This window comes from Acyrthosiphon pisum, chromosome A2, assembly GCF_005508785.2.
Source record: "Acyrthosiphon pisum isolate AL4f chromosome A2, pea_aphid_22Mar2018_4r6ur, whole genome shotgun sequence".
NCBI lineage: Eukaryota > Metazoa > Arthropoda > Insecta > Hemiptera > Aphididae > Acyrthosiphon > Acyrthosiphon pisum.
This window is the reverse complement of record NC_042495.1, coordinates 1,842,092-1,854,420: the sequence shown is the minus strand read 5'-3', so window position 1 is coordinate 1,854,420 and position 12,329 is coordinate 1,842,092. Positions and strand designations below refer to the sequence as shown.

Genomic DNA, 12,329 nt, shown 5'->3' with positions numbered 1-12,329 from the left:
AATTTTTTGATTTTTTTACTGACAATCGACCAAGTTGTATGCGAAAATTGGATCTAGGAAACTAGTAAAGTACCAATTTACAAAATATTGGCAACACGCGTCGCAGCCACAAGCCCGGTCATTTTAAATTTTATTATTCTCAATTCTCTGCCCCGAAGATGGGCTGCAGGCTGCAGCACGGTCAGAAGATACTGTATCATAAAAATCGTGTCTGCAGCTAAAAAGTTATTAAAAATATCGCGATTTTATCAAGGACACACCGTCCACGTCTGACCGTGGTTCGAGGAGTAAACATCGACTTGTATACAATTTATGACGTATTTTTATTTCATCGTACCGTCCGCACTCCGCGGTTTGTTTATCGCGTCCCAGGACCGACGATCGTCACCCGCGGTCGCCACCACCCCCGGGCCGCGGTACGGCAGCCTCACTCATCAGCGGCAGTGGGGCCTGGGCGGCGCCTGGCCACAGCAGCTCACTCGTGCACACGTTGCCTCAGTGCTTCACAGTCACACGGCCACCGAGTGTCTGAGTTACACACACTACGCACACGGGACACGCTCACATCCAGACCGCCGCGCAGCTCGCGCACACTCACGTACGGCGTATCATCGACGAACCGCACACGCACGCACACGACACACACAGACGCACGCTCGCGCACAAAGATACAAAGAAGTATCGCGCAACTTGCAGCTGATCAGTCGTGATCTCACACATTCTCATTTCTCACCGAGTACCTACTGCCTTTCTCTCTCCAAAGCTGAGACGCACACAGACATGTCAATATGACGGCTGTGACGGTCGAATCTGTGAATAACAATAATTATAACAACAACAACAACAACAACAACAATGAAAATCCGTGCAATATTTTCCTCGTGCGCCGACGTACGTCGTATTACCGTTTTAGACACAATTGAGTCGTTGAGCGCAATGTAGAAGGCGGACGACTGTGCGACACACATATATGTATATATATATATATATATGTATGTACCTATATAGAATTTGTTATACATATATATATATATATACATATAGCGACGAGAGAAATTAGCACATATTGTGAGTATCAAAAGCGTTATGTAACGGGGGTTGGAAATAATAATATGTATGCATAATATATAAGTATTATAATATTATTATTACCGAATAATAATATAATATGGTAGTTATAACGATTGTTTGACGGTGGTCGTGCAACGCAATATTTCTTGGACTCACTTCGGATGATAATATTATTATTTCATGTTACCATAGTATTTTACGTGTATAGTTAAATGTCTATAGGCACATATACAACGCATAATATGATGTATACAATGTAGTTAATAAACTAATATCATAATATTATTGTTAGAAGACGGCACGTCATATTATTTTGTTGTATACATAATGGGCGTGTCTATAGCGATAAACTATTTGACCATAATAATAATAATAATATATTGTACCTATAAAAAAGTAGCTGGTAAATAATAATCAATGGCATCGATGGAATTAAAATATTATAATTTTTTTTTTTTTTTTTTAATTACAATCAATCGAGAAAATTAATGTGATTTGGATTTTTAATTTTTGAAATTTATCTGTACCTGTAATTCCGTTCAGATTTTTTATAAAAAAAATATTTTTTTAATAATGTATTTTTTTACTTACCTATTATCTAATACCTTTATACGTGCGCTCAATAAATTAAATGTCCTAAATTTTATCATTTATCTTGCCTATATTAGATTCGGTTTAAGAATGTCTTCATTTTATTTATAAGTCTTGAAAAATGTAATGTTTAGGTAGGTATGTTTGTCTGTATTATAGGGTAGAATGTAGTTTTATGTTAACTTTTCAATGCCAAAATACTTATTAACAATAACTATCGTAGCTTGGTGGGGGGGGGGGGGGGAAGTGCCTTTTAAAGACTCCAAAGTACAGCGAGCGATTTTTGTGTTTAAATATGTATATCGGTATAGGGGTGCAAATGTTAGCACGGTACTGAGCATCAATCTCTTTATTCATTAACCTAATTTAAAGTCACCTAACATGCTCGATTCTCTGATAATAATATTTCAACTATCACTTTCAAAACCACTTTTGGTTAGACATTTTTGTGCAATACCAGCTGACCTTATGTCCCTCATTACGTTTACCACTCAGGGTCTTCGAAAAGAATTCTCTTCTTACAATACTTTTTTAGATTTTTCTGTACACACATACTACTACGTACATATACTCAGAAGAGTGAAGACTGTTGAGTGGCAATATTACATTAAGTTAGGTTATGACATTACTTTTTGTAACTTTTTTCTAGCAATTAATATGTTTATACAATGGCATTAAAATGGTTTCAGGCGCACGGATACTTTTATTTATAATAGTAAATAAAAAAACTCAAACTATCTAAGTGTGCAAGTGAATATCCATGGATTTCAAACCGTTTTAAAGCCATCATGTAAAATTACTAAATAGGTATCCAGTAATAATTACTTTTTAACAAATACTAGTTTTCCCTTTGTATATAATGTAATTGTTTTCATAATATTACAATTTTAAAATGTCGATAAAAATTAAATAATTTTATTAATTGGTAGAACATTGAATTCTGATTTATTCTGACCCTTAATGTAAATTATAACGCAATCACATCCAGACATAAAAATAAATTCATACTGATTTGAATATAATTTAATGTAATATTAACAGTTTAAAATTTTCAATTATAATTTTCTTAAAATATTTAATTTTAATTTTAAGAGAACTCTGTACCTGCCAAGTATGTGTTATTTCCATTGTACAAATGTACATTCAACAGAACTAATCTTATCTGATGTTAGGTTGAATATTAAAGTGAATTAACCTAAATCAATCATAGTTGTTAAAAACATTATCTGTTTTTGTATATAGATTTTTATTGTATATATTTTGTCAAGCAAGATGAGTATATTTAAATTGTAATATTTCATACACTCATAATTTCTTAATAAATAAAAAATCATATAAAAACCAACATACCAAACACAGATACCATTTTTTCCCTTTAAGTCTGATGATAGGTTAATGTTTATTCGTTTTAAAATTAAAGCTAACAATACAGAATTGGTTATGCTGAACACTGATTTTCTATATTGTATGTTAGTAAAATGGATACAACACATGCAGCCATGCAGGTATAGGCCATAGAGTAATAAGGTATAACATTTTAAAAGCAAACATATGTCATAGGTTATTACATTTTTAATCAAATGTCAATAATTGTTTCTTATTGGTTTCTGTATGATAATTGTTAATCGTACATAGATAAATTTATGGCGTTCACTTTTGTACAAAGGTCGAGCATATATTATATAATATACATCTTAGTTTGAGCCTATAAATTTGTATTCTCAGGAGCTTTTTTAAATAGGATATTTTTAATTAAATTTAAAAATAATATTTTCATTAAGTATTAAACAATTAACAATTACCCCGACAATTACTTATATCGGAGATTTGCTTATCAGTAGTTTTGTAGCTTTTCAAAAAATAAAATTATTTAGTATGTATATATTACAATATGTATAATTCAAAATTCAAAATGATGTATTTCTATCATCAAAATAATAAAATATATTACTTCCTAATATTTGGGTATTTTTTTTTTTCAGCTAGACCAAGCGTTTAGAGTACAATGTCTTCTCCTAGCAAACAATCAGTTGTAGAGGACATTGTTTCTGTTTTTGAAACAACTCAAAATCAGACCTGGTCCGTGTTCAGCGATAAACTGAACAATGTTTCCAACAAAAACTCAAAGAAAAAATATCCGGCCAAATCAGAGAACACAATTACTTTATCTACTGACGACATTCCTGTATTTGGCTTAGTCCCTCGACTTGATAAAGTAATATTAGTTTCATGTAACGAATGTGAAATGATAGTGAAAAGAGATTGTTTACATAGTCATTTTTATCGCCGTCACAACAGTAGTAACGTTAGTCATTCAGAAGCTGATAAGTTTTCACTAGTTAACTTTTTATGCACTGTAAAGACCAATAAAAATAAAAAACTAAAAATGACTGTTCGAAAGCCTTCTGAAAAGAAAATAAATGAACGTGAAAAAGTTAATACTGCCGTAAAAGAAATAAAAACTGAATTTGATGAAGTAGAATATGAAAGATTATTAAAAACAAATAGAGCAAAAATCAAACAAGAAAATACTACTGAATATGGTGATCACCATGATGTTGATATGGCTAAAACAAGTTGCAACCCTAGTACTGGTTCTAGTGTTTATGATTGGGATGTTAAACCATGTATTAAAAGTTTAGTTTTAGATCAGTGTACTGATCATAAAGTAAATGACAAAACTATTGAGCATGATGAAGATTCTAATAAATTATCGTCTGTATCACTTGGTAATAAAGAAGATAATCTACCAAGTAATAAGTATTTAGCTATTCAGAACATTGAACACACTGTTAATTATGTAACTAGTACTAGTGAGTTATTGAAACTAGATGGAATTGAAAAAATTAAACCTAAAGTAAATATCAAACTTATTAATGGTGGTGAAGTAAAATATTATAAAAAAAATCACCATCAAAATAAGTACAGAAAATCTCCATATAAAATAAAGAATATCAAAGAAGAAATTAAATTAACAATAAAAAATGAGAATCCAGAAATCATAAACAGTAAAAATGATAAAGATATTTCTACTGTTTATAATCAATCATCAAATACATCTGCAGCTGATGTCAAAACTAAATATTATAAATCATTTTCTGGATTACAAAATGACTATGAACATACAAAACCTCTTCCATGCTACAAACCTTTAGATGTAAAAAGTGAAATGCCTATTGATTCTGCTACTAATTATTATCAACCAACTGAATCACCAAAAATCAAAGAAGAATTTCAAAATATACCAAATAATATGTATCCAGATGTGAAAATAAAAGAAGAATTTCAAATTACACCAAATAATATGTATTCAGATGTGAAAATAAAAGAAGAGATTCAAATTATGCCAAATAATTTATATCCAGATGTGAAAATAAAAGAAGAATTTCAAATTATACCAAATAATATTTATCCAGATGTGAAAATAAAAGAAGAATATGATGAAAATAATGACAAATGTAAAGTTGAATTTTACCAATCACCGACTGAATTAACCAAATGTTCATCAGACAATAATCATTCTGAAGCTATAAGTAATACATATTCTGGTAATGTTGATGGTAATCTTTCATCAATTGGCCCATGTAGTGTTGTTGGTATTAAAGAAGAAACAACATTTATGGAAAGCAGTGAAAATATTATAATGAATAACAAAAGTTCTGATGATACTGTTGTTAGTAACAATCAATCATCAACTGCATTACTAAACATTAAAGAAGAATCACAATATTCATCAATCACTGACCTTCTTAATGAAGAATCAAAACCTTCATTTACTCCTGACTATATTAATGAAGTATCAAAGCCTTCGTTAATCACCGTCAGTACAAATGAAGAATCAAAACCTTCATTAAACACCGACTTTATTAAAGAAAAATCAAAATACCCATTAATCACAAACTATATTACTGATAGTTCTCACACTAAATATTATCAATTATATACAGATCCAGTTTCACAACTGTCACCAAGTTATAAGTATTTAGATGATGAACTCAATTTACAAGGTGAAAAAAATTTGAGCAATGAACTCAATTTCCAGATTGAAGAAAATTCAAACAATCGGCTCGATTTGAAGGTTAAAGAAGATGTGAACTATGAACCCAATTTCCCAGGGGAAGACCTTTTAAATGATGAGTTAAATTTGCAGAGTGAAGACAGTTTAAGTGATGAACTCAATCTGCCTGTTAAAAAATATTTGGACAATGAACTCAATTTACACGATGATAAAGATTTTAATGACAAAATCAATTTTCAGAGTGAATTAGATTTGATTGATGAAATTGATTTATCGGATGAAGATGATTCAAGCGATAGTATCAATTGGCAAAATGAAGAAAATTTGTTCGATGAGCTAAATTTTCAAGGCGAAGAAGATTTGAATGTTGAATTAAATTTGCAAGGTGAAGATGAATCAAGTATGGAAGGTGATTATCAGGATGAAGATGATTCGAGTGATGAACTCAATTTGCAAAGTGAAGACGATTTGGCCAATGGATTAAATTCTCAGGGTGAAGAAGATTTGAATGTTGAACTCAATTTGCAGAGTGAAGACAGTTTAAGTGATGTGGAAAATGTAAGTAATGAAGAAGAAGATCTAAGCAATGTAGAAGAAATGAGTGATGGAGATGATTCGAGTGATGAAGAAAACTTTAGTGATAAAGAAAATTTGGGTAATGATAATGTTGGAACTGATGACAATTTAAAATATAATTCTCTAATACCATCTCAAATACCAAATAATGAAGAAGAAACAAAACGTATACCAAGTAAAGAGTGTTCTGTTATTGTAAATAATGAAAGTCGTAATGTTGCTTTTACTGGTTATGACCAATCACCCACAGAAACACTAGGCAATGAAGAAGAATCAAAAGCTAAATCTAAAATAAATGATGCTTGTGTTATGATTGGTAAAGATGGTATTGTTAACAACTTTGAAAATGAATATTATCAATTGTATTGCCACGAAGTACAAACATCATTTACGCCAAGTTACAAATATTCAGATGTTATAAGTAATGATAGTTCTGACAATTCTAATGAGTCTTTATCAAGTTATGATCAATCATCTGTTGAATCATTAGATGTTAGTGACAAAACAGATTATTCATCAGCCGATAATTCTTCAGATTTTTCGAGTAGTGATAGTTCGCATGACTCTGAATGTACTACTCGTAGTACTTGTAGTAGTAATCAATCAACTATTAGAATAAAACGCAAGTCTACTCGAACTAATTTATTAGAACAACATGAACAGTTTATGGATAGTATTGCTACATCATTTAGTCGTGTATATGACAGAAACAATTGTACTCAAACCGATGTACCATTGGAATGTATGAATTGCTACGTTTCTACTATAGATTACATTGACCGCCATAGCACTCAAATTGATGACAATTCTGCTCCTATTAACTCCTCTAATGTTCAAATTGATGAATATGGTGTCAATAACTTTACTCCTATCAGTTCAAGTGCTCAAATTATAAATAATAAGATCATTCCCATGGATGTTGAAGACTATGAACTTAAGTATGGTAATGACAGTGATTTTAATATTTCAAATAAATCTCAATTCCATACACATCCTTCTAACCCAGCAAGTAAAAATAACAATTTAATGCATAATCCTATCAATGAAAATAATTGTAAATTATTCAACGATGAACTTATTGCATATAAACCAAACGAGTATATTACAATTAATGAAGCAATACCATTTATCGACACAAACGAAGAAATGTATAAAGAACTTATGAAGATGGCTGATAAAAAAAGTGTTAATGACAGAAAATGTAAAATAATGCCATTTGCCAGAATTGCAAAGAATATAAAGAAAAATTTAAAGAGACAAGTTGCTGATAATAAAGAAAATCGTCTTCATTTCATATCAAGGGGCATTAAAAAATTCAAAGTTGAATTTATAGATAGAGATTTCTCATGCCACGAAGAAGCTAACAATAATGATAATGTCGATGATTAAAAATATTAATTTTAGATATTTTACTAAGACTTCCTTAAGGTCTCATTATATTATATTTATTTGTTCCTTATTTTAAAAATAATTTTTAATCTTCCAAGAGAAAACAATATATGTTGCCTAGTAACTAGTTTTATTTTTGTCAATAATTATTTTATTAATATAATTTTTTACTTTCTTTTTTTATAAAATTCTTGTTATTTATTGTGTGAATTAAAAAATGACGACTAGAAGTGATAACTCAAACTGTGAAAATCAATCATGCAGTTTTCCTTTGTCATCACATGGTGATTCTCTGAACAATGATAATCCAATGAATTTAAGTAATGTAATTCATTGGATTAATTCTTTTGAATTTACTCGTCCAAAAAAAACCATTGTCAGAGATTTTTCTGATGCAAGTAAAATACAATTATTACTTAAATTAGTGTGTTCTGTTAAATTGATAACGGATAATTTTAATAGCTATGGTTGCTGAAATAATAAAATTTTACTGGCCAAAATTAATAGACCTTCACAATTATGTACCAGCTAGCTCATTGACAAATAAGATTTCGAATTGGGATACTTTAAATAGAAAAGTAAATTTCAAAAGCTACAAGTGACCAATTTCTTACATAATAAATCTTATTAAATGTTGTTAAAAGGTATTAAAGAAAGTAAAGTTGCCAATTTCTAAGGAAACTATTGAAAAGTTATCAACAGCCGATCCAAATACTATTTTTCAGTTTTTGAAATCTTTAAAACTAGTAGTTGATGAATTTGAACACGAAAAACAATTAAGATTAGAAAAAAATCAAAATTGTCCACTTTATATCATAGTTAACGATGAAATGATTCAAGTTACAGGTATTATTAGTTATAGTATATACATAGCCATGTAGGTATTAAGTGTTCATAATGTTGTTTTATTTTCTTCAGAAAATGATTGTTGCACTAAAGAATATCTCAGCAAAGAAGTTGTAGGATTAATAAATAAACTAAAGCATAAAATCAACGAAATGGAACACAAGGTTAGATTATTTTAGCACTTTGTAATGCAGTTAATAAAAACAAAATCCTCACGGAATTTATAGTTGTCATGTTAAATTCTCCATTTTTAAAAAAATATTTTTAGTTTATTTAGCTATAAATTATAATTATAATAAAAACTGAATTAAATATTATTTACTTAGATTGACCACATGAGTTCATTGATATGTGTGAAAGACAGGCGGATAAAAGATTTACAATCACAATTAAATCAGCTGAAAAAAGATAACTCTTCCTGAACATGTTTCAAATGAATTATAATGCTGATAGTTATCAAAATTTGTGGTAGCTTATTTAAATTATTTTCTGCAACAATAATTATAATTAATGAATACTTTACATGAAAGTTGAAGTATGTAATAAATGTTAATACATGACTAGTAAGTAATAATCTAACATGTTTTTGCTATAAAATACATTTTAACTGTGACAAGTGAACTTGATGGACACATGTCAATAAATACAAATTATTTTGTCATGGATATAATAATATTACTATAGGTAATTTATAGTTTGTTTTAAGAATGTAACTGGCTAAGGCCATATTAAAGGAAATTCTTTTTGATGACATACTTTCAATATATAAAACTAATGTGGTCTTATCCCAATAGTAATATAAGCTGTTAATTATATTAGTATACATCATCATAATGGTTAGGTTTACAGAACCTAACAAGCACTCTTATTAACAGGTTTGCTATTAAGGATTAAAATAAAAAACCGTTAATAATAAATTATTAGTATTATTTAATACAATGTATAAAAGTAGATCACGTGTATTGGTGTATTTAATCTATAGTACAACAGTCTAAAATCTAATGACTAAAATAAAGAATGAATGGAATTGAAAATGGAACACAAATACCGTTTATATTATACAAAAAAAATATTTCAATACACAAAAACACGAGTCTACAATAAAAAATGATCTGTTTTGACTGAAATTTGATTGAAACATGTAAAACTTGGTATATAATGAATTGTTTTCATATCTTTAATAATAAAAACTAATATGATAATAAATGTTTTCTTTTTTTTGTGATGGCAATGTTAAAATTTAAATAAATATTTTTCTTTTGTTTGAATTTACAATTTAACTAGTTGTTTAGTAAAATGTTTTATGTGATTGAGTTTGCTGGTACTCCCAATACCACACACCACCAACAATTAAAGCAGCAATTAAAATAATAACAAATAAAACGATAAAAAATATTTTTAAACCACTCCAACTTTGACTCTTTGTATCTTCAATGTGTTCTAGAAAAAAAAATTTTCATTCAAAACACAATATTGTCATAATACATAATACATTTGTATTTATAATAAAATTACCTCTAGGTGGACTGAATACTTTAGCATTTGGAATTATTTTTGAACGATCCTTAAGAGCTTCATTCTAAAAAAAAAATATATAGTAAAATTATCAAACAATGAATAAATAAAACAAACAAAGAAAATCATACTCTTCTATTAGCTGAATAATGGGTTTTTAATTTTTATAATTATTATCAAGCAGTTAAAATTCAAAATACTATCTTATATGGTTGTAACTTATTTGCATGAGCTATTTTTGTTATTAATATAAATATTTATTTTAGTTTTGGCTAGTAATAAGACGACAAACAGGCATATAAGGAATATTGAATAATGTACAAAACCTAAAACTAAATTATATTTAGCACAATACCTATTCTGCCGTGCTAAACGTGAACAGGGTTTCTCCATATTAAAAAAAAATTCCAATAGGTAAAATTAGTGGTTTTACACCGATTTTTGAAGTAAAAATAGCGTGTTAAAATCCATCTAAAAATGAAATCTTAAACAAGATAATATGCGGTAAGTCCAATATATTTGATATTTGGTTAGTGAAAACATGGTAAATCCAAAAAAAAAAAATCTAGGTATATCACATTAAAATAATGGAGTAACCATGTTTTGGCTTACGGTTTTTTTACGATGTTTACTGTGTATTTACTGTTTCTCAACAATCATATGTTGAGTGGAGATATCCTTTTTTGTATTAGAAAGGCAGTATTGTAATAATATACTTACAGGGTCATCAGAATCCACTTCATATAAACGAACAGCTAAAATTTCGTGATTATCTGACAGGTCTCCCGTTGCTGCAGAAAATCCAAAATAGTAACCAGTCGGCAGTTCAACGCCACCAACAGAAAAACAGGGTTTCCATACAGCTTTATCTTCCAAGTCTGTCATTACTAAAACATTCAATTAAATTAATAAAAATTATTTATTAAACTAATCAAGAATAATAAGTTTTAATTAAATTTACCAGTTAGAGTATTGCCAGTATATCTTATTAAAACATGAGTTTCAGTTGGTAAATTTCTGACTTTAACTTCACATCCTGCTAATTCTGTATGGGTTCCATCGCGATCATGATCATATTGCAAAGATCCGTTATTAACCATTGATGAAATATAAGGATGTTGGTGCTATTGTATATAAAGAAAAAAATAGAAATATTAAATAACATGGACAAATTAAAAACAACTATTAGGTATACATTATGTTCTCCATTATGATTACTATATGTATCAATAATAACAGCGAGCCCTTCAAATAAATCTTTATTGCCAAAAACTGGCCCATTTTTCATTCTTTCTCGGGTGTACCAAATAGCCATGCCATCACCGTGAAGACTGTCCTTTCCCTTTCCATGGATTTTGAATTGTACTTGTAATTCCCAATTATTCACATAACAAGGCTGAATAAAAATTTTAAAAAATAGATGAAATTAATCTACAGCCATCAGTAAGTTTTTTAATTGATTTTATGTCCAATCAGAGTAATTAGACCATGTGACTGGATAATTGATAACCAGATTAATTTAGGTATACATACTATAAAAATACAAATACATACTAAAGAGTTCCATATTGAACCAGACATGCTTTGTAAGTCTGGTGTTAATCGCACATATTTGTCTGTCACTAAAGTGGAACCCATAAAGTCCCAGTTTGGTACTGTTATGCCAGACCCTGTCGGAAAAATGATCTATTAGATGATTTATTTGTATACCTTCTAATGGATCATTATTCTTACCTTGGTATGGTTTCAACAGTGAATGTTCACGTTTCATATAATCTCTGGTGTTCCATTCAGAATAGACTTCTCTACTGAGAAATGAAAGAACAATTATAAATAAATAGAATTTTGTACAGACTTGTTTCGAAGTTATTATATTGAAAGTGTTGGAGTTCATCATAATGCAATATTATTGGTGTAATAACTGAAAATGGAATGTTTTTAGCGTAAATTATAAAAAATCAATTGATGTTCTTCAGTTAGTAATTAGTTATAATCTAAGGCCGTGGTTTAAAAAACAAAAATTACTTATCAACCAATTATAAGTCTTTTATTAGGAGTCAAGATTTTTTAATACTCAAGTGCCTACAAATTACAATTAGTGTCTACAACTAGAAGGTACGAAGTTAAAGTTGAAAATGTACAAATACAAATAATACAATAGGCATAGATTATGACAATTGGTACATTAAAAAGATAATATAATATTAAAGATCTCAGATAATACATACATGAAAGATACTCAACGGTATCAAATAAAAACTTAATGATAAAACAACAACTTTTTGTAACCTCTTTGTACATCAGTGATAATGAATGATTGTCT

The 12,329-nt window shown here is 29.0% G+C and overlaps 3 protein-coding genes and 1 non-coding gene across 4 annotated transcripts; 2 read left to right on the top strand and 2 right to left on the bottom strand.

Moving 5' to 3' along the window:
* Positions 1-493: 493 nt before the first annotated feature.
* On the top strand, positions 494-7,833 carry LOC100301917 (uncharacterized). The gene is made up of 2 exons (NM_001160416.1): positions 494-1,068; positions 3,645-7,833. Exon 2 carries the CDS (start codon positions 3,668-3,670, stop codon positions 7,643-7,645), a length of 3,978 nt encoding a protein of 1,325 aa, NP_001153888.1. The 5' UTR covers positions 494-1,068; positions 3,645-3,667; the 3' UTR covers positions 7,646-7,833.
* On the top strand, positions 7,833-9,242 carry LOC100165532. The gene is made up of 5 exons (XM_001949363.5): positions 7,833-8,043; positions 8,108-8,223; positions 8,290-8,491; positions 8,564-8,655; positions 8,818-9,242. Exons 1-5 carry the CDS (start codon positions 7,863-7,865, stop codon positions 8,911-8,913), a joined length of 687 nt encoding a protein of 228 aa, XP_001949398.1. The 5' UTR covers positions 7,833-7,862; the 3' UTR covers positions 8,914-9,242.
* A 155-nt stretch (positions 9,243-9,397) lies between these two features.
* Positions 9,398-12,256, bottom strand: LOC100166843 (VIP36-like protein). The gene is made up of 7 exons (XM_001952466.5): positions 11,741-12,256; positions 11,561-11,676; positions 11,202-11,402; positions 10,968-11,130; positions 10,727-10,893; positions 10,007-10,070; positions 9,398-9,931 (listed from the first exon to the last, which is right to left on the bottom strand). Exons 1-7 carry the CDS (start codon positions 11,901-11,903, stop codon positions 9,780-9,782), a joined length of 1,026 nt encoding a protein of 341 aa, XP_001952501.1. The 5' UTR covers positions 11,904-12,256; the 3' UTR covers positions 9,398-9,779.
* On the bottom strand, positions 11,677-11,740 carry Mir3020 (microRNA mir-3020). The gene has a single exon (NR_040184.1). It is a non-coding gene; the product is annotated as a microRNA mir-3020 (primary transcript).
* Positions 12,257-12,329: the final 73 nt, after the last annotated feature.